Source organism: Ptychodera flava, chromosome 13 (assembly GCF_041260155.1).
Source record: "Ptychodera flava strain L36383 chromosome 13, AS_Pfla_20210202, whole genome shotgun sequence".
NCBI lineage: Eukaryota > Metazoa > Hemichordata > Enteropneusta > Ptychoderidae > Ptychodera > Ptychodera flava.
In genome coordinates, this window is record NC_091940.1 from 10,835,268 (window position 1) to 10,857,992 (window position 22,725).

Genomic DNA, 22,725 nt, shown 5'->3' on the forward strand with positions numbered 1-22,725 from the left:
ACATACATACATACATACTCAACAGGTCATATATACTTCCGCTTTAGTAGCTAAACAAGTCAAATCACTAAAACATCAGATTATTCTGACTATTTTAGTTTAGTTTAGTTTAGTTTAGTTTTAGTTTTGTTTACTTTAGATTACTTCAGTATAGTTAAGGTTATTACGAAAATAACGCAAAGAGTGTATAAAGACACATACATGTAGTCATTAGCGCGCGTTTAGCGCGTCGGGCGATGCGTTGCACAAATGTCTGAGTGCTTACTTTGCGGTATTTTCGTAGTAATTATTATCGTACATCTCCTTTTTTATCAAGAATATATGCACCCGTCGTTTCCGATGCATTATTCCATACACTTTAGAGGCATATTCTGCATTCTGTAAGCGCCATCTTTGTTTACATCGCGCGCTCATCGAACATTCGATGTACGAGCCGAGCAGCAATGTCGTGCCATATTTGTTGAACTTGGTGAACTTTTGTTATTACCTCATAATATTTTTCACCTCTCAACAATCGTAATACATTTACTTCTGTTTCTTTAACCAGAAGTTATTTTCAAAGTACAGTATGGAGTTTCAATATGGAGCCATTCAATGACGCACTGTTTATCATCAAATATAAAGGGGTTATTGCATGCCCGTTACGTGCCCGTTTTTACGGAAGCTCGATTCTATTATTTGCGAAGGCAGATGTATAATAATTTATTTTATGTTATTATATTTTATTACACCTCACGTATTATTCAGGTACTGTGATTGGCTGAGCTTTACTCACGTGATATAGAACAAAAAGTGATAGAACATGGCTTAGGTGATATAGCCCCGTCGCGTGCAGTGATATAGCCCGCTACCACGTTCTGGAATACCACGCGTCCTTTCTGCGCGTACCACATCATCGTGTACATTTGCAGTGGGTTTTGAAAAGGTACAAGAAATTAGGTGGACCTGATGTAGAGGACATTTAGTACATTAATGATTAAACGAGAAAAGCTTTAACAACACTGTCTTTGTTTTCATAGATGTTAATTTAAGGTGAAGTACTACGAATTATGTCAAAATTAAGTTGTGGTGTCATTTTCTTGAAACTTTGCACAAATATTCTTGGAAGTTGTGCAAGTGCAAAAATGAAATAAAAAATGGGGGTCACCACGCTCGTTTCCATGGAAACGGACGTTAAAATGGCGTCGTTAGAAATAAATAAAAATGATATAATTCACTTAAACTAAAGAAAGCAATTATAAAACGCTTAGCAAATGATTAATTTCGATAAATACCAAAACTTAAGATCCATATCTATCGAATGTATAGTTTTCATGATGTTTGTGAAGAAATTTTAACATAAGTATCGATTACAAATGACGATATTGAAATTATATCACTACATAATTTTCGAACTTTCTTCCTGTCGCTTTGAATGGTGTCATTTTGACCAAACTTGGCGAATAAACTCCTGACATAATACCATTTAGTTTACACTTTTAATAAAAGGGTGTCACCACGCTACTTTTTACAATGTCTTCAGGTGAATAGGTAGTTTGCGCATATAAATGGGAGAGAAATGTTAATTTTACGCTCATATTGAATAAAAAACAGCTTCCTAGGGGGTCAAAATATGACAAGGTTATAGGTCACATGTATTTCTAAGAGACTGGGTCAAAAAATTAGGTAAAAGCGCAATTTCAACAATGACAGGTGATGTTAAATATATGCGCTACAAAATAACCCATTTGCGGCAGGCTGGAGTTAAATCTGCGCAGAAACGTTCTAAAGCGTGTGCGCGTCCGAATTCGTCGCCCTTTACAGTTGCGACGCACATAGTCGGAACGCACCAAATCGAACTTCTCTACGTGGGGGGTATGGAACGAAAAAATTCAAATTTTTATCGCCGCATTCTGCAATTGAAACCATGGAGATTTTTCGCTTAGGGTCTCTCTATCCGTGTTCCGAGTGCCGCAAAAACTAAATGCTATGGAAGATATCAACGCAACCTATAGGACGGTACAGATTTTTGTCACAAAATTGTCGATTTTGTGAAAAGATATGGTGAAAAACAAAGTCGTCGCGTGCGTTCTTAGCCTCAAAATTACTCACACCGCCCTAAATTTTAGCGTTTTACTCAGTATCCTTGTCGTCCCCAAGTTAGATTTGGCCATTGATCGATAGCGCAGATAATAAGCTTTGAGACTACGTATTCGGTTTTTGTATTAAAGCCGTGAGACGGAAATGTTAACTTAAAATGTGCCCAAAACACCATCGACCATGACCTAGCAGGTAAATAAAGCCGCCCTCTACCGATGACCTTTGCCATCTCTATCGTTTTTTTAGAATTTCATTTTTCATCATCGTCGCCGTTTTGTTCAGAAATCATGCTTCGTATCCATTTTGTAACTTGTTATAAATGATTTTTTCCTTTCTTTTGACAAAGTAAGCCTACGTCATTGTAAAACAACCTACATACTTTTTTTTAGGGAAAAGGTGTTTTGTTTTAAGGCACATTAGCTGTATTTTAGGATTATTTTTAAATATGATTTCCAGTATCAAAAGTAACTAAAGCCAAAGTTCTTCCCTACATGTGATAAAAAAGTTTTCAAATTTGGTGAAGAACGTACAACTTAGATTTTTAACATCACAATATTTTTGGCTTCCAAATATGGATTTAAGTAATGAAAGGTAATGCAAAAGCTATCTCTGACAAATCAGATAATATATTTTGGTTAGCGTTGCAAAGTGCACGAGTAGAAAAGATACAGCTAATAGGGCTTTAATGTATATTTCAGGTATTATTTGCTTTTATGTCTAAGCACACATCCAGACATATATTGCCTTAAAAAATGATTGCAGGACTGCTGACACTTTGGTTTTGTCATCTTGGTATTCATTTTAGATAGAATAAAATATTTCTGTGTCATGCATGTTGTAATTTATCTAAGGGTACCACACCCAGACAATTTTTGAAACATATACAGCACTTATTCCAAGCTTCCATATTGCCACTAAATAAAATTGCAGGACAGTCAGGAATATCGTTAAGATTAACATTTTATTGCAAAATTAAATTCAAAAACACCAAAACATTCTTCTTGCATTTACTGTGACAGTTCTTTCACTGTATAGATGTTCTGTGATCTGCAAGTGGAAAACAAATGTAATGACAATACATTAAATGGAGGTATAAATAACATTTTTAGGTATGTATCCAATTAAAAAAAAACACACCTTGGGTCTCCTTAATGTACATGCATATTAACGTGATAAATTACATTAGTATCAACTGAATCAATTATTTTCTTGCTATACATGTAATATGACTATGTAAATGAGCATACCTTCCCCTAAATACCCTATTCACTTCATAGGTACTTGTTAGTACTCCCTGCTATTTAGTGATTTCCTAATATAATGATATTGTACGTTATCTACTGCTCTCCTTTCTCTTTCTGTTGTGTATCAATAATATATAATATCCATGCATCTGTTTAAGTCACTTCTCATCCTACCTAGCAGTATTCCTGTATTCAAGGCCAAGATTTCTATATACACTATACTGTTAGCCAGCTAAGTCATCTGCCTACGTAGTGGTTATCCTGCCTGGTGTACTAGACTTTTCTCAGCAAATATCCCTGAGCACAATACAGTCAGGTCATCTGCCTACTTAGTGGTTATCCTGCTTGGTGTACTAGACTTTTCTCAGCAAATATCCCTGAGCACAATACAGTCAGGTCATCTGCCTACTTAGTGGTTATCCTGCTTGGTGTACTAGACTTTTCTCAGCAAATATCCCTGAGCACAATACAGTCAGGTCATCTGCCTACTTAGTGGTTATCCTGCCGGATGTATCGGTACTACACTTTTCTCAGCAAATATCCCTGAGCACAATACAGTCAGGTCATCTGCCTACTTAGTGGTTATCCTGCCTGGTGTACTAGACTTTTCTCAGCAAATATCCCTGAGCACAATACAGTCAGGTCATCTGCCTACTTAGTGGTTATCCTGCCTGGTGTACTAGACTTTTCTCAGCAAATATCCCTGAGCACAATACAGTCAGGTCTACTAGCCTACCGGTATTTAGTCGTTAGATACATGTCTAACTGTCACTGCATAGATCACATAGAGCTCTCACATCATCAGCTGTTCCAACACCTAGTCATTTACTCTGGTGGCTTGAGATTTACGAGTTTTATGCATGTACATATTATTGACACAAGTATTTTTATCCTACACATAAACATTTGCTTTTAATTTTAGCATGCAGCTTTTAGCATATCAAACAGAGAGCTTGTACAAAGGACCATCAGATCTACGTATATATTTTTTTGATGAAAAGGGAAGAAATATTATTTCTCTACACAGACAGTATAAGATTATTATTCATAACCAGATTTCATCACCAACCCTACAAATGACTCACATTTTACAAAAATTCAAACACTAAACAACTTGATACCCATTTTTTAAAACTGCCACAGCACAGACACAACAACAAGCATATGCATGTAGTAGGTGATTGATTTTGCGTAACACTATTCTCTAGGTACAATCAGAAAGAAGTTATGAACAAAACAAAATATTCAGACTATATTTCGAATAACATAAAATAATTTAAATTTGACATCAATCATCAATCTTAAGTTTTTCAGATATACCAAAAATGTGATTTCACTCAAGTTTGTGTCTACTTTAAATAAGTTTACATTAAAGGTATACAGTAACCCGTAATTTACATATACCTACATATGGTTTAAAAGGGCATTTCATGGTATTTAAAATGGCCAGGTTGGGGTGCTGTTTTTAAAAAGCAGCCACCTGCTTAAAATCTTTGACTGGTTAGATCTTAACTTTTCATGGTAACTGTGGCTAAATTTGAATAGGTGACAGTATACCTTTAAGAACAGATATTTGGCTTTTGGACACATGAATTATGTAAATTTTTTTGACATAGACCATTGAGAAAAACGAGGGTCTATGGTTTTCATAGGCAAATAGAAATTTCAGCTTTGAAGTAACAATATAAAATGAACCTGATTGTCAGAACAGTAAGTGTAGCAGGACCATACATGGCAAAAAATATCGCCCCCATGACAGACCCTGCACAGGCCCTGGCACAACCTGTAGTACAGGTCTGTGGAAAACACTGACAGGTGCATACAATTAATCACCACAACTCTATTCATCTATTCATTCTTCAACACAACTACAGCCTAATCTCTAATGATTTCTGCTGATTCTATTAGCAGAAGTTCATCCTTACTAAACTCATCTTCACCAACCTCCGTCAACACATATTTATCAACATCTCTATGTTCTCCAATCAGTTCATCTGTCATATCATCAATCAACATATTGTTCATTCCATTCTCATTTTCTATTCCACTATTTTTCACCACAGGTGTAACTACATGGCGATTCTCACAATTTCTACACCGACATGACACACCACAAACCTTACCTTCTTTTTTACACTGACAAATGTTAGATTGACATCTGGATTTTTTACAGCCACATCCATTTTTGCTCACGTGTGAACACGTGAGCATATGTCGCAGCGATGTCTGTCTGTCTGTGTGTCTGTGTGTCTGTCTGTCTGTCTGTCTGTCTGTCTGTCTGTCTGTCTGTCTGTTGGTCCATTTTCTCAAAAACGGCTGAACGTAATTCAGTCAAATTTGGTAGACATCTTCAGAATTCAAATGGCTAGAACTGAAAAGGTTTTGGTGGGCGTGGCTTGGATATTAATGAAGTTATGAAAGTTTTAATTTTTCTGTTACGCCGCGTATGACAAGTGAAAACAATCGACTGTTTGAGGGCGCTGTGAAATGTGCTTGTCCAGGTTGGCTACAGCTGGATAGCTCTGGTTTCAACCACGGTCCCTCCGTGTTTCAACCTCGTATTGAACATTAAAAATATGATATTTTATTACTCATTCAACTCACTATTCAAGATAAAATATCGTTTAGCAAATTAGCTTTATCCTTGGTAATTGATTGTTTCCCTCGCTGCTCGATCGCCAGAAATGAGTACATACGTTCTCTACCTAGCCTCATGGCATGAGAGTGCTGATGAATAATAACTTTGGGTCAAAGGTATTGAAGTGTCCAATCAGGTTCGTGCACAGAGTCCAAGGCCATGACCTACTTCATGTACTTCTGCACTGTTTTGATTTTGCTTCGCCAAGAAACGTGTTCGTCATTGTCCATAGAAGTATGTTTGCTCTCCTTTGAGGTTGTTTGTGAAACAAATTCCGGGATAGGCCTTGGAATGCATACGATCGGCATCGCGGCAGTGCATGTAGCTAGCCCTACGAGTATGACGAGAGTGTCCGGCTTTGGCTACGCCGCCTCCCACCTCCGGTAGGCGGCGTAGCCAAAGCCGGACACTGTCGTCATACTCGTAGGGCTATGCATGTAGCGTACCATGCTTGTGTAACTGCCGAGCTCAACGTGCATTCACGGTTGATACTCGTGTACAATCATGATGTGTTCAATTCTGATGAAGATTCATAAGTCTTACTTTTGCAGTCTTTTTTCCGTACGATAATCCCGACAATACGTGTTACTGTTGGCAATGGGATATACTTCCAAGATATGTCGGATTATTGAAATACACCTGCAGACTGATTATACAGCCAATGTTTACAATATCGCGCAACGCATGTTGATGTCGCCGAACACCAGCAATACAAATGCAAAAATGAACAAATTATGTATGCATTCAAAAATCGAAAACCACACAATGGCAGCATATTATCTCCAGATAATATGTGTAATTTTTTATTTACATAGTGGCAGCAATAAGCATAAATAGGCGAGCGATGTAAATGGGGTCGGTAAAGCATTGCAGCCGGTGAAAACGCCGTTGTTATCTATAGGGTATTCTGCATGTAAGGCGCTGAATTACTTGCGTCTGTAACAATGTAAACTTTAAAAAATTAAAGCAAAACTTCAAAAATCTTAAACCATACAATTGAAGTGCACAACATCAAGATTATTTGTGTATTTTTTTAAAGTCAATAGCTGAAGGAATAATAATCTCCAAGCGAGCGATTGATTCGGGACCGGTGAATAATCACAGCCGGTAAATATTTTGTATGGGCTTGGGAGTAATAAATTACGTCGCCGAATCACGACAGTAAAATGTAAATTTAAATAAAACCAACGCAACAGCAAAACATCGAAAATAATACCCTTGTAGGACAGTATCTTAAGATTATAGATTTAGATTTTTACATTCATAGCTGAAGAAATAAGTATCTTGAGGCAAGCGATCGGCACGGTAGCGGCGAAGAATTTACAGCCGATAATACTGGGTGCGGGAGGGAGGGAGTAACGTATACGCGTACGTCGCCAAATCACGAGAGTAAAATGTAAATTTACACGAAACTAACGGAATATCCAAACATCGAAAATAACACCCTTGTAGTACAGTATCTCAAGATTATAGATTTAGATTTTTACATTCAAAGCGGGTGAAATAAATATTTTGAAACAAGCGATCGGCACGATAGCGGCGAAGCGGTAGATCATCAGCGCCCATTGTTTTCTATGGGGCGCGAGTATGTGTGTTGCCGAAAAATGAAGGCGGTAAAATGTAAAAATACAATAATTTGAGCCAATATTTAAAAATCGAAAACGATACGATTGTAGAACGACATCTAAAGGTTACGGATTTAGATTTTTACATTCGTAGCTGATGAAATAAATATATTGAAGCAAGTGATCGGCACGATAGCGGCCATGAATTTGCAGATAGTAGACGCCATTGTTTTCCTATGAGGCGCGGGCAATGTGTTTTTTGTCGAACTACAGACGGCGGTTCAAGTGTAAAATCACAAGAATTTAAGCATATATTTAAAAATCGAAAACGATACGATTGTAGTACGGCATCTCAAGGTCTCAGGTGTGAATTTTGTATTTATGAATGAAACACTAAAAAAATTGAAGCAAGCGATCCACAAGGTACCGACGACGGCGCAAAAACCATTGTTTACTATGGGAATTTTTCGTATCATTCATCCACACTTGCAATACCTAAAACTCGCCGGTTCAATTTTTCATTTTTCGCACGAAATGAAAGAAAAGACACAGTCGTTCGGATGTTCATCGTAACAAAAATCGTATCGTTTTCGATTTTAAAATTACGCCTTACTTTTCTTGTACGAATTGGTTTCAGGGCTTAATTAGCAGTGGTGCTGTACGCGATTCGGACATAACCGCTTGTCTGTGTCAGCATAATTTTGGCAGAATTTTCGTAATTTATTTTATATGTAAGTAAAATACTTACATATACGTTTTCATGTATATGTATACTATATATTAGAGAATCTTTAGGACAATGCTAGCGTGAAACGGCGGCAATAGCGTTATGTATTTCTGACGGGCGTCAACGTCCATGAGACAGCGTGTCGCTGCCGTAGTGGGCTCATGAATAATTCATTAGGACGACTACGCGTGAAACAAATTGGCTGCCAAAAAAACCGTAGTGTGTAGGCAAAAGTGTGACGGGGTCGAAGTGACTTGGGTACCTGGGGCCGACCAAAACCAGTGTGAATTACTGGGGTCAAAGCGGACAGCGGCCGGGATGACGTGTTCCCCAAGCGAGCTACCTTCAGAAGTCTGTTTCATCGCAAAAAACGTCAACTTTTAAACCCGTCATTATTTACTGATGTTATTCTCAGCATCACAAACATATACGCCTCTGCTATGTATCACAGCAAATAGTTATATTTGAGCGCCCCGTAAATGGGATCCTCGTTTTTTTGCGAACCCGGAAGTGTGTCTTGCTCAATGCATTTCCTACCCATAGCGAGGGAAACTGCCCGCGTTCCCATGCTCCCATGCACCCTTTTTCAATGCCAGTGCAACGCCATCTGTGCAAAATTTGTGGTGGTATGCTCCCGTGTGATGGAAAACCTCTCTTATTCTATCAACAATGACGTAGTTGACTTTGGACTTCGATTTCGTCAATGTGATGTCCATGCAGTGAGTTTGGGTTGGCGCGCTTATAATGCAATCTTCGCCCGCCTGCGGTCCGATATCCCGCATTTATTAGCGATATTTATCTGTTTTGACTTGACCAAAGTTGGCAAAACTTGCTATGTACATTAAAGATACTATGATACAAGATTATTGAAAGTCATTTGACATTTTTTTTCAGCCAATTCCCAATATGCATATTTAATGAACCTTCCAAATTAGGGATATATACTGGCATTTACTTGATAAAATTTGGCGAAACATGCTGTGTACATTGATCATTATACCAGGTTATAACAGTATTGAAAGTCATTTTGCATTTCATGTCAGCTAATTCATAATTTGCATAAATAGCTAACAAGCTTTCACGGTTTGGCATATAGAGCTTGAAGGACTTGACCAAAGGTAATTACACATGCTATATTGTGATACAATGACAGTACTCAAAGAAATTAGTTATTTTATTTCAGCTAATTACATATTTGAATACTTAATGACCTTTAGAATTGATCTGTGGTGAAATTCATTGTGTTGATCATAACACTTTAAATGTAGCAAAGCATGTAGCAAAGGTTCAAACTTGCACATAAATGCAATATATAATGAAACACGTGAGCATTTTCAGTTCATATCTGGTTCAACAAGCTGACAAAATGTTCAACACATTTCAAGTTTTCATCTGTGTCCCATACTATGTCAAGCATGCCATCTCTGTCCATCCAACCCCAGTCATTCATTGGAAGTAATGACACTATGTTATTATTTGCCTGACTCCATAAATGACTCACCCAACAGCACCGATACCAATGGTACTGCAGTGCCTCATCAGATGGCATTAAACCTGACTCAATATCAATGCGAGCCCACACTTTCTGCCTTATATGTGACAGAAATGCTTTGTGTTTGGCTAGAGCAGAAATATTTTCATTCTGCAAACTTAAAAATAGGTCTTTGGGATTATCATGACCAAATGCAACTGCATGTTTGTAGAAATACACACTGCCAATCAGTCTGTAAAATGCTAACAAACCCAAGTCCCTAAGATTTCCATCAGTTTCATGCATCTTTCCAGGGGTGAATGTTTCCATGCCAGCGATAAATTCAGCATTCTTACAGAAAGCATCAAGAAATGCTTTCTTACCCAATCCTCTAAAATATGACACATAATCACATCCACTCACTATATACAAAACCTGAAGTATTTTCATTACATCTTTCTCTGGGATTCTCTGCAACTGGATATCAGATGAAATTACACTGGTTAATGTATTCATGTGTATGTATAAATTATCATATGCTTTAGACTTCAAGTGAACATAGATTTCCTTATTTGAATTGACCAAGGGTAAGCCTACCCAGTAAACATCGGTGTCTGGACTATAGATAACAACATTAGTGCATAATGTACGTTCACAGTGTAACCAAACACGACTGTCAGCTTCCTCATGATTACTGATGTAATTCTCAGCAAGACTTACCTTACCACCAGCAACAGTGTACGCATGGTCTCTTCTGTCATTGTCAAATCCTCCAGCCACAGTGAGTGACTGGCCTGGGGGCAGTTTTTCACCCATAATTATGAATAGATCAGATAGCAAACTGACCAGTGATCTCTTCTGTTTCCTGTCAGTTAAAAACTTCTGCCAATTTCTTGGTAAACTACCACCCAATTCAATCTTGTCACACTTACCTTCTCCACCAACACTTCTTTGAATTTTGTCTCGTCTCAGTCTTTCAATGTCTTTTGGGCTTAACCCGTTCCTTTTTGGATCATCAAAGACTACATGTACTTCTTTTGCATGAAGAAAGTAGAAATACTGGGCAACCCATCGCTTAAACAAGAACATTGCATAGTCATGGAATGTTCTATGAAACCCTAAAGGATTTGAGTTGATAATAAACATTCCTTCAACAACTACACACAGATTATTACTTTGCTTAATAGACTGCGGGATATCCTTGACAAATGCTGTACTGTACCTTGTTTGCAAAACCCTTGTCATTGCAGATTTTGTTCCTTTCTCTGGCAGTCCATCTGCTGTTGATATGGCTCTGGGCTTTGCTAAGAATTGACCTAGGTCCTCCAGGTTTGTTTTCACATTTACTAGATGCCAACTGTCTTCTGAGACAGGAAATGACAAGCTTTTGATCCTTAATTTCTCTATTTTGTTTACTGACTGTTACCTTTTTGTGACCAAAGGTTTTCAAATTCTTTCGTTTTACTACTTGTTGACATGAACCATCTTTAATAAAGACAGCATTTACATAGTCTTCTAGTGCTTTCTGGCCTATACTGTGGTAACTAAGGAGATCACGGCTTTGTTCAGTTGTTGTTTCCTGTTTGAGAAGAGATGTCTAAGCTTTGCACTCCTTTCAACAAAGCTTGATGTTTCCAGTTTTTCTATATATTTCACAATATTACCTTCCTGCATTTGACACACTGATTTACTTACCAGGTTTGAATCTTTGTTCCTGTTTGGGTACAACTGGGACTGGACATTTTTTAGAACCTCAGCTCTAAATGGTAAATAATGTATGTACTTACAAAGAGCTTCCTTCTCAGTGGATTTCATTACTTTTTTGATATCTCGATTAATAAACATCTCATGAGCCTCATCTAGAGCTACAGAGGACCACTGATTACCTGTGAAACTTACTGAGAAAGCACCTTGAATAAAGTGTTGTAAAATTGGCTGTGGGAAGAGTGCCACTTCTCTCAAATGATGAGGAATGAGTTTTAGATAGAGAGTTTTGTCCATACAGTGAAACAGAGGTGCCATTTCCTTTAAACCAGCAAGTCTTAAATTCCAGTTTCTGCTTCTCATACCAAGGAACAAGCACATATAAGTTAACATGTCTTTATGTAAGAACCTGTGCCAGAAAAGGAATGTCTGATCTTCACTGCAGACTTTTTCAGTGAAATCTTTAAATTTCTCCAAAGTGACACTTATCTCTTGTGATACAGTTTCCAGGCGGGCAAACTCAAACATACCATTAGTGCTAGTTGATGATGTGAACTGCCTTTTCACGTCATTAAGAATGGTGTCAACTTCTGATACACCACTATGACCTTCAAGGAAAAGTTTGAACTCAACACGATACATTGCCTCCCACACCTGTATGAGGAAATTGTGAGTCTTATCAAAGCTGGTAAAATTGGCAACACTTTGCAAAGTCCTACCTCTGTGGAACATCGCAGCAATCTCTTTCAAACCAGCTTCCCAGTATATTTTCATCAACACTCCCTGAAAATTTTTAAGGGAATGCCAGTCTCCAATAAATGGAATCAGCCATGACAGTGCATCTCCATACTCACCTTTCAGATTCACCATGTGTTCATATGTTTTGCCATCCCCAATGACTACTAAATACTTATTCTATGGCCCACCTGCAATAAACTATGAAGATAGTCCAACACTTTCAACATAGTACCCCTGCTGTCTGCTGGTTCATCAAATACTGCGATATAATAGAGAGATGACTGTTCAGGGGTTTGGGGTTCTTCATTCATCATAAATGCCTTTATACCAGGCAACTTTACAGTGGATTCAGTTTCATTTGCAGTGTACTTCTGGAGAATGTATGAAAACAACATCTTATGTAATTTGTCCCTTTCCTCCCGCTCTGTTTGAGATACAACAAAGTTGGCCTGTGATAGGTCATTAGCATTACATACAGTCTTACCTCCAGCCTCAAAATCTATGTTCATAAAGTAGAAATCATCCACCTTTTGTTTAGGTATTTTCCTTGCCTGTCTTTTTCTCCCCTGACTATTATCTGAGACATCTTTTCCTTGCTGCTTCCTGGGGAAATGCCATAACAGACCATTTGAATTACAGTTATTAGTATTAGGGTCACAGTTCAGATAAGGCATCTCATTGAAAATGCCATGTCTTACCCTTTCCATTGTGATTAGGGATGTGGTATCTGATTTCCATTCTTCAGTCACTAATAATTTATATACATCATCTTCTTTGAGGAGATTTACAACTGGACCATTATGCAAATGTTCATAGTCATCTCCATAACTAGATATTTGTACATAATAGTCATTTACTTTGACAAACAGTTTAATGATGCAATTTAAAGTCAACGATGCTACCATTATTTCTGCACTTCCAACTGGTTGGTGTTCATTCTGTACATGTTCAAATCTGTGCTGGAAGTCCAAAAATTCACAACCTTCATTTAATAGGACATTAGATGTACCTTCATCAAGTTGTTCAAAGTGTTCAATACTGTCAAAACACTTAGATACAATACTCTTACTCACAGCTTCACTCAGTCTGTTCTCTAGGCTTTGAAGGTCTCTAGTACTTACTGATGGTAATCCAACACTGTCTCTGTCACACACTTTTAAATCATGATTAAAGTGTGCAACAAGCGCTCGGTAAAAACTGCTGTTGCCAGTACCAACTGGAATTACCTGTAACCTGTACCCTGCTGACGACGCCAAAGACGAAGTATAAAATGGTACATACTCTGAGTCATTAAGTTTACACGTACCTGGCAAGCTTTCATTGCCTTGTACAGAAGTCCCATGAAAACTTCTACAATCTTGCTGAGAGGACACTGCAGAATAACTCGACAACTTGTCAATATTATCAACAGAAACAGTTATAAATGAGTCCTCTTTCCATTGAACTCTATTGTCTAATTTCTGTTCACTTACCTGAGCAACATGACGTTGGTGTGTATCCTTGGATGTGATTATTCCAAAACTATTCAGTATTTCAATGCACTCTCTGCTTGATGCTGTATATTTGTCAATAATTTCACACAGCATCAAGTGACATGGATATGAACACCTATCATTGTAAGCAAAGGCTATACAACATAAAATGTACAATCTTCTGATCATTAACTCCTGGCTAGGGTTACTAGTATTACTTTCCTGTATGTGTTCAGTCCAAACAAAATCATCACTGACACCAAATTGCTTCTCTTCAGTAGGTTTCATACAAAGCCTCACAATGAAATTCCACAATAAAGGGTCAACCAACTGTATTTCCTCACTGAAGTTTATGTCTGCCAAGCTGATCTTTTGACTTCTGACTAACCACTTTTTGACAGTATCAGAAAGCTTACTTCGTAGCAAGTCTATGACAACACTTACCTTGCTGTAAATATCATCACCTTGGATGCACATAAACTGTCTATTGTAGTTTTTAAATTTGTTGTTTCCTCTTTCCACTGTCTTTCTATACATACTTTATCTACATACATTCTATGTAAGCAGTCTACCATATCACTACCATTTCTATATACCAGTTGTACCAGCACCTTTATTGGTACTTACATGGGTACAGACACAATTTCCAAATGCCATTCAAATGTAGTTAATTATCCATTTTGGTGATTTTTTGCTTTTTCCAAGTCAAAATTATCAGAGGTGACACCTTGAATTAATTTAGCTGTATCCACTAGAAGTCTCACATATTTGTCATACAATTCAATCAATAAAATGACTGATCGTTCAACAGTACTTCATTGCAGAGATACTTGAGTACCTCTGCTATACTATATGGTATGATATCATCAATGGTAGAACACTTTACATTTTGATAGGGTTTCAACAAACTCAACAGATGACTTTTACTGGTAGCAAGTGCACCTGTCTCTTGTACAAATGAATACAACGACATCTACAGGCTTCACATACAACTTTTTTTTCAGACTTCTCATTTTCATCCAAATCCTCATGACAGAAACCAATACTTAATCCATACTCTTCAATAACATCAGCTGCAAAATACCTACGAGTTACTCTACCTTGGAGCTTGCTATTACAAAAGTAACACTTATGCTCTGCATTCACATAATGCCATACGATACAATAATGCCCATGACACAGGCAAACATTTCCTACACCATCTTCACACCCTTTCACATCAATACCAAAACATTCTTTCACAGTTTTCTCATTTGTAAAACCACACTCATGCACACTACCACTACATGTACCAATAATTGTCTGTTCCTGATATGTAACCAACATACATCTATTCTCTGTACGTGGCCTTTTAGCTGAAGGTTCACTTTGGCTATCAGCTGATTCTGCAATGTTCAAATCCCGTTTTAAAGATAGCTCGCAACCCCTACACATGCAATCGCAATCACCTACATCAGCATATCTTGTTTTGACATACTGTGAAAATTTTTGGTGAGTAGTGCTTTTTTGAGCGAGATGGAAATATTTAATACCCCTTCCCTCTTTAGAACATACATAACATGGTCCACAAGAAAGTCTCTCTGGATGAATGTCCTTTGCCTTCAATGGCATCGTGAATTAAAATGTTTTAAATAAAAATAATGAGATAAAATTACTTGTAAAATCATATACATACATTATTGATAGTAGCCAGATTACTAGCTGTAGATAGTGGCACAACTCTGAAAGAAAAAACAAACAAAAATACAATATTAGGGACATTATTAACAATGGTGAACATATATTTACACAAAATTTTCACACAAAATTCTGTGTAACAAAATAGCATATTTCTGAATTCAGACTAGTCTATTGAAACTGTCAGACTATACTATACTATAGCAGAATATTTTCAGATCAAATAATAGTTAGTCATTCCTGTTGAAGCCACTGCAGCTTAATTACACAGTAGCTCTCTTCCGGGTACAGGCTGGCTTCGCGTAGCGACGGTTAACGTGCCTGTGACACAGTCCATGCACAGTCAAACTTGAAATAATCAAAAGGATACCTCTGACACTAGGGTGTGCTGAACGGCTGAGTTGGGAAAACCTGTAGCTTCAGTGTAACTAACTAAACTATACACTCACAGTCCGTGATAGAGGAAATGTGATTCACTAGAAACTTGCTGCAGTTCTCGACGAGTTTTGTGTGTGGTCGGAAAGGTCAATCTTTCCGACCACACACACAACTCTGCGGAACTGCAGCAAACTAGAAACTAACCATACTGAAACTACAAGAAATATACATCCTTCAACATCAACGTCTAGTCTTCGAGTGCGTAGACAAAATCAAGAAGTTCTCGTCACCCAGATGAACAGATCTTACTATCCCAGGTTTTCCGTAGAGTGCGACACCACTGCCAAGTGCACTTCACAACCTCTCAACACATGCGGCCGTGATCACCGCGCGTGCAAATGAGTGATGAGGCAATGGGATTGCCGAGCTCGTGAGTCAAGCTGCACGCGATTGTAAGTTTGAAAATGTTGCAACGGAAGCAAATGAAACTGTCAGATACGGAGGAAGTTTTTCCGCTCATCCCAAAGAGATGTTCTGCAAAATAACAGTTCCGTTAACCCTGCAATATTGGCCATTTTCGGAGTGTCTATTGACACCCGGTGTCAATAGCCAGAAGCTGCCCTATATGGCTATTGACACCCCTTGACCCGCAACCCTACTCGAATACCTTCAGAACCGAGCTAAGCTACGTTGTTCATTTCTTGTTTCAGACAGTTGATGCCCACTTTTTTGCTGTGTGGGTACAGCTTTAATGGGGTAAAGTAACTGTGTAATATTGTAGAATCATATCGACAGCTCGGGGTCAATATTTTTTTCCGCGGGCGAAGCTTGTCGAACAACATTTGACCCGAGTTGCGGAACCTTTGAACCCAAATGTGCGGACATACTAAACACCGACAAGCACCGACAAGGACCAACAAGTGACCGACAAGTTGAATTAAAACCATTCTTTTTCGATGTTTTGGTTTTAAAATGTCATTTTCTACTATTTTGGTGAATATAAACGCAATTGACAACGGCACTGAAGAAGGAGAACGAAATATCGGCCGACAAGTAAATCGCGTATTGAAGGAGGTCTTTTTGCCTTACTATTAAGGACCGACATGTGACCGACAAGTTGAATTAAAACCATTCTTTTTCGATGTTTTGGTTTTAAAATGTCATTTTCTACTATTTTGGTAAATATTTACTCAATTGACAACGGCATTGAAGAAAGAGAACGATTGGCCGACAAGGAAATCGCGTATTGAAGCAGCTCTATTGGCCTTGCTATTATTAGGACCGACAAGTTGCCGACAAGTTGAATTTAAACCATTCTTCTTCGATGTTTTGGTTTTAAAAAGTCATTTTCTACTATTTTTGTGAATATTTACTCAAGTGACTGAACTGAATTGACTATCATAGTTTACCATAATGTTTTTGGTAGGAAACAAATACAAACTTTATCCGAACCATGGTTTTGTACAGAATTTAAAATGGGAATAAATGAAAGAAAGAAATCAAGCAGGAAACAGACAAGTGGGTGAAGGAAAGAATGGGGGAAAAATATTAAACAACTACATAACTAAGGTGACACCAGAAATCTCAATAATTATCATTGATCAAATAATAATCATTGATCAAATTTTCATTTGCTTTTTTAGACTTTTGGAAAGCTTATGACAGCTTTTGGAGAGGTGGGTTTGGTACAAATTGTAGATTAATGGAATCAAAGGGAAGTTGTGGCGTGTGATTAAAAACATACATACGATCATATTGAAAGTAAAGTGTCTTTTGATGACATTGAAAGAATTTTGACCAAAATGAGGGTGTCAGGCAAGATGTGTTTATACCCCAATTTTAGTTGCAGTACTAGTGTACATCAATAAATTCAAGAAGCTGCTTAATGAATCACTGCTTGGGGTATACTTTAATTCAGAACTCATAAGTGGCCTGTTTTTTTGCTGATAATGTAGTCCTTAAGGCACCAAATGAAAAACAAATGAAGTCTATGTTATGCATTGCTAATAAGTATTGTAAACTATGGAAAATGTCAATTAATGAAGAGAAGTCTAATATTTTAATAGTAAATGAGAAAGTTGAAAAATACAAAAGATGGACGATCGGTGAAGTTCAAAATAAATAATCATCGGTGATAAGTATCTAGGCTAATGGACGTCACGTAATCTCTCTCACCATACTCATTTTATGGAAATAAGATCAAAATTTGACAGTTTGTTTCCTCCCATGAAAGCAATCTTTGGAAATCATGCAAACATTAAAGGAACTTATTATGATTTGACATTATGGAATCATATTATACATCAGAGCAAAATATGCAGGAAAAATGTTGATACTTAGAAAGTCCTCAAAGAATGCAACGATTAGTGAGTAAATTCATCCTAAAAGCATGCAGCTATACATCAAATGAAGCAATTCTTGGTGACCTTGGTTTGCACTACTATGAGAAGTAGACTTGATATCATGAAACTTAAATACTGTAGATTATTGTACATGGCCCATTGGTGTAGACCTATATGTTGTTTAGAATAACTAAGCTAAGTTTGGTTGAATTTGGAGGCCGACTGGCGAAAAAACGGGAGGGGTGTCAATAGCCAAATAGAGTGCCGGTTGGCTATTGACACCCATTGGTATAGGCCGCCTGCAGTAGCACTATAGGACCGCAAAATGACGACGAAAGAAGCTTTTTCGAAGGAATTTTTTGGATTTCTATTGAGAATATATGTTGTTTAGAATAACTAAGCTAAGTTTGGTTGAATTTGGAGGCCGACTGGCGAAAAAACGGGAGGGGTGTCAATAGCCAAATAGAGGGCCGGTTGGCTATTGACACCCATTGGTATAGGCCGCCTGCAGTAGCACTATGGGACCGCAAAATGACGACGAAAGAAGCTTTTTCGAAGAAAGTTTTTTGGATTTCTATTGAGAATATATGTTGTTTAGAATAACTAAGCTAAGTTTGGTTGAATTTGGAGGCCGACTGGCGAAAAAACGGGAGGGGTGTCAATAGCCAAATAGAGTGCCGGTTGGCTATTGACACCCATTGGTACAGGCCGCCTGCAGTAGCACTATAGGACCGCAAAATGACGACGAAAGAAGCTTTTTCGAAGGAATTTTTTTGGATTTCTATTGAGAATATATGTTGTTTAGAATAACTAAGCTAAGTTTGGTTGAATTTGGAGGCCGACTGGCGAAAAAACGGGAGGGGTGTCAATAGCCAAATAGAGGGCCGGTTGGCTATTGACACCCGGGTGTCAATAGCCAGGAGAAGCTCTATATGGCTATTGACACCCGGGTGTCAATAGACTCGGCCTATTATTTTAGTTGCAATCGATTACCAGACATGTTGTACTGCCTCCATGGCTGCTTTATTTTCACTTCCGGTTTATACATAGCTGAAAATAAATCGCTCTCAGAATGCCATCTGATCTTCCCCAAGTCCGATTTTGCTCCAGCATAGGAAATGATAAGTAAGGATAATAAATTTACTAAAACTTTACAAATTAAGCCCATGAGACGGAAATGTTAACTTCTCAAACGACGGTATTAATTTCGCAAGTTTCTGCCGGATATGTCACAACCCACCCACAATTGACATTGAAAGTTTTTGCCGTATTTCCGAAAAAAATGTCAAATGTTTGGGGAAAAGCCATCAAAACAACTGTCGGACCATCAAGCTACTAGATCCAACTCACTTAAAACATATTTATCTAATTTAACGGTCAAAATTTAATGAAATTTGGAGAGCTCAGCTTACCTGATGTGTCGCCCTGTCAGTCAGCTTCTGCTTGGTGGCGCACGTCGTCTCGCCTTAGCGACGACAGAATCTGGAATAGACACGCCTAGCAACAACGGAAAAATAACCTTCAACTTTATGTAGCATTACGATCTAGCAACAAATAGAACGCTTCACTGTGGCGAGTATCGATCGACACTTGACTGCATTCTAAGCAAAGTTTCAAAACAACAATGTTTGTTCGGTGTAATAAAATTAATAACACCACATAGCACGGGCAAGATCACGATTTTTGCCTGCCCTCGGGCTGGTGCTCATGACGGTAATATTGATGATACCCTCGCCTTCGGCTAGGGTATCATCAATATTACCGTCATGAGCACCATCCCTTGGACGGGCAACAAATAGTGATCTTGCCCTTGCTGGCGTGTGTTATTATTTATTATTACACCTCACTCATTCAGCGTGCACTGCCATTGGTTAAACACGACTCACGTGACATGTAAAAGAACGTGATGATGCCCTCTGCATTTGATATTACATGGATGACGTCATTTTACTTACTGCGCATCCTTTCTGTGCAAAACAAATTGTCGTTCGCTTGTTGTACTTTGCAGTCGGCAACTTATGGCTGCGAAACGTCATGCAGAGCTGTCACCGGCACAGTTAGATGATATTTTGATGCAAGTAAACAGCAAACGAACGAAAATGGCAACAATGAATGCAATTTCTGTATTCAACGATATGCAAGCAACAAATTGGATACGCCACCGTGGAGATCGGCAAACTTTAGTGGCAACCCTAGACTCGGCACTGACAACATTTTATGCTGACGTCCGGACTCAGAAGGCGAACTGTACTCGAAGAAGTCTTTGTGTGTTTTTGTTTCTTTGCATGTTTGTTCGGGCATCATCAATATTTCGATCATGACCACCATCCCTTGGGCAGGCAATAAATCGTGATATTGCCCTCGCTCTCATGTGTTATTATTTAATTATTTTATCTGAGTATCTACTGTTGATGCTTGTTGTCTGCAATACATCAGAAAGAATGTCGTTATCCTATATTTAATAAATCAACTGACTGTGTATACCAATGATTCTTCTCAAATATATGATAATAAACTAGTCAAAATCTAGTAGTTACCTGCCTCAGATGATCAGTTGAAAAAAAAACTGATTGACAGCTATCTAAAATTAAGTCTGTCTAATTTGAAATGGAAGTCAGGGAGCGAGATCATCAAATTTTGTACTTACTTAACGAGTAAACACACTCTTTGTAATACCATTCCAAAGTCAATAAAATATCTGTTAATGCTTTAAAACTGGGAAAAGTTTTTAAAATTATTACAAAATGCGTTAACAGTTATTACAAAGTGCGAATTATTACAAAATGCTGATACCCTTGTTACATTTTGCGTAGACAATTTTTTATTACAAAATGCGATACCCTTGTTACAAAACGCGTAGACTGGTTTATTACAAAATACTGCAGACGTTATTACAAAATGCGTCAGTTATTACAAATGCTGATACCCCTTATTACATTTTGCGTAAGTTATTACAAAACACGTCAGTATTACAAAATGCCACAGCGCTTTTACCGTGCAAGAGTTCATGGATCGACGCCTTCCAGAGGCACATCTCCGTACCATCCTCTATATGTAGCTGGGTCGATGAGTGCTTTTATCCGAGGATGGAAACGACATACTTGACTTTCTTGTCCAGATTCCGAACTTCAATAAAAAACCGCTGCAGGGAAAGATGTCGATAACATCGAGGCATTCCTGTCAAGGTTGGTAGTGATATAATATTCCCAGCGGATGATGAAGTTAGAGTGTTCATTAAAGAATAAGTGATGACACTATTCACTGTCATAAGTATACTGTTAGGGTCAATGTGTATCCATTGGTCAAGAACACAAATATTCTACTCTAGTTATCACAGCCACATTGTGTTGAAGTTTTGAAATAATCTGTTTTTTTGCTTTTTGTTTTACTGTGAAAGGATTTTGAGTTTTGACAGTAATCTGAATGTCAACTGTGAACATACTTGTACTGTGAACGGTAGTTTATATTATCATATTTCTCTACCAGGTTAATCATCAATAATAAAATTTATATTGGCGATGTTCTCGTCACCTCCAGAATGCTTATAAAATTAACTGTGTACACTATACTATTAAAGGTAACCACTCAATTCATCTGTAGTACACTTATACTCGATTTTTATTAAGATCTTACTGCTAAAATATGACATCTTACAAGAATAGTTAAAATTTAGTTTTAATATGATGATGGCTTTCATGTCTACAAATCATTACAAACGAGGATGCATATAAATATAATTGATAAATCTGCATACGTTTGATTTAGCATGCTTTCTCGTTATTATAATTTTATAAAAATGTACAATGGTAATGAACTTTTCTTTGTTTCTATAATAAACATGTATTGGATCACTCAGGCTCTGAATATCGAACACAGGAGAATTCATTTTGTCCGCTTTGAAGCTCTTCCTATCCTAAACTAGACTGACGTTAGCGACAATAGATTTCAATTTACAATTGATAATAACTGGACCAAGGAAATCAGATTCGGGGCTGTAAAAGCCATTTTCTATGCTACTAATACCGAAGTGAAAACTGAGAATATCGACCATTTAATGATGTTGATTACTTTCATATTCGTTACTTATGTCTGCAAAAGCTTTTCTAAATTGTATAATCATGGCACAGACAAATATACAACAGACTAGCAACGCGGCATGCCTTTTTTCCATGGTCGTCTCTATAGACTTTGGCCTCTTCATATCAAAGGTGTTAAACATTTTGGAGACTTTGTTTGTGGTTGATAATTGCACGAGATTATGCGAAAAATACGACGAGATGGCATCGTGCTGCCAGTCACGTAGCAACCAGAGTTACTTTGTGAGCTCTCAGGGCAGAAAGACTGCATCACGCCAATCAAACATAACACGCCAGCAGTTTCATAAAGATGTCCTTCCTTGACGAACGTGTAAACGACGGTATGACTGACCGTAAGCCATCGCGTAAAATCTGAGAGTATCGATAAAAGACTTTCAACTTTGGTTCAAACGCGCTCATTATATATTCATAAAAAGGTGAGAGGAAATTTTAAAATGTTAAAGCTCACCTCCCCAAAGCTTAAAAGTTCGCCAGCACGCCAGTTCTGCTAAGCACAACAAGACACAACAACACGAACTTCGCCGAAGATACTTTTGCATAAAAATTAGCGAAAATCCGGAAACTACCGAAGGGCGCATAGTCGGCACTCTTCG

General features: G+C 37.8%; 1 protein-coding gene across 2 annotated transcripts; it reads right to left on the reverse strand.

The window, feature by feature from the left end:
- Positions 1 to 9,362: 9,362 nt before the first annotated feature.
- Positions 9,363 to 14,094, reverse strand: LOC139147387 (uncharacterized). Of its 2 annotated transcripts, XM_070718470.1 has the most exons (3): positions 12,865 to 14,094; positions 12,355 to 12,537; positions 9,363 to 10,798 (listed from the first exon to the last, which is right to left on the reverse strand). In XM_070718470.1, the coding sequence occupies exons 1-3, from the start codon at positions 13,924 to 13,926 to the stop codon at positions 9,593 to 9,595; spliced, it is 2,451 nt and encodes an 816-aa protein (XP_070574571.1). In that variant the 5' UTR covers positions 13,927 to 14,094; the 3' UTR covers positions 9,363 to 9,592. The 2 variants fall into 2 exon arrangements, with proteins under 2 accessions (XP_070574571.1, XP_070574570.1); XM_070718469.1 differs by having other exon boundaries at positions 9,364 to 10,798; positions 12,355 to 14,094.
- Between the last annotated feature and the right edge of the window lie 8,631 nt (positions 14,095 to 22,725).

Excerpts from the sequence above, each read along its gene's own strand:
- LOC139147387 (XM_070718469.1), bottom strand. The coding sequence starts at position 13,926 with ATGAAACCTACTGAAGAGAAGCAATTTGGTGTCAGTGATGATTTTGTT. Across the intron at positions 10,799-12,354 it reads ATCTTCATAGTTTATTGCAG|CGATGGGTTGCCCAGTATTT; the intron begins GTGGGCCATAGA and ends TTCTTGTTTAAG.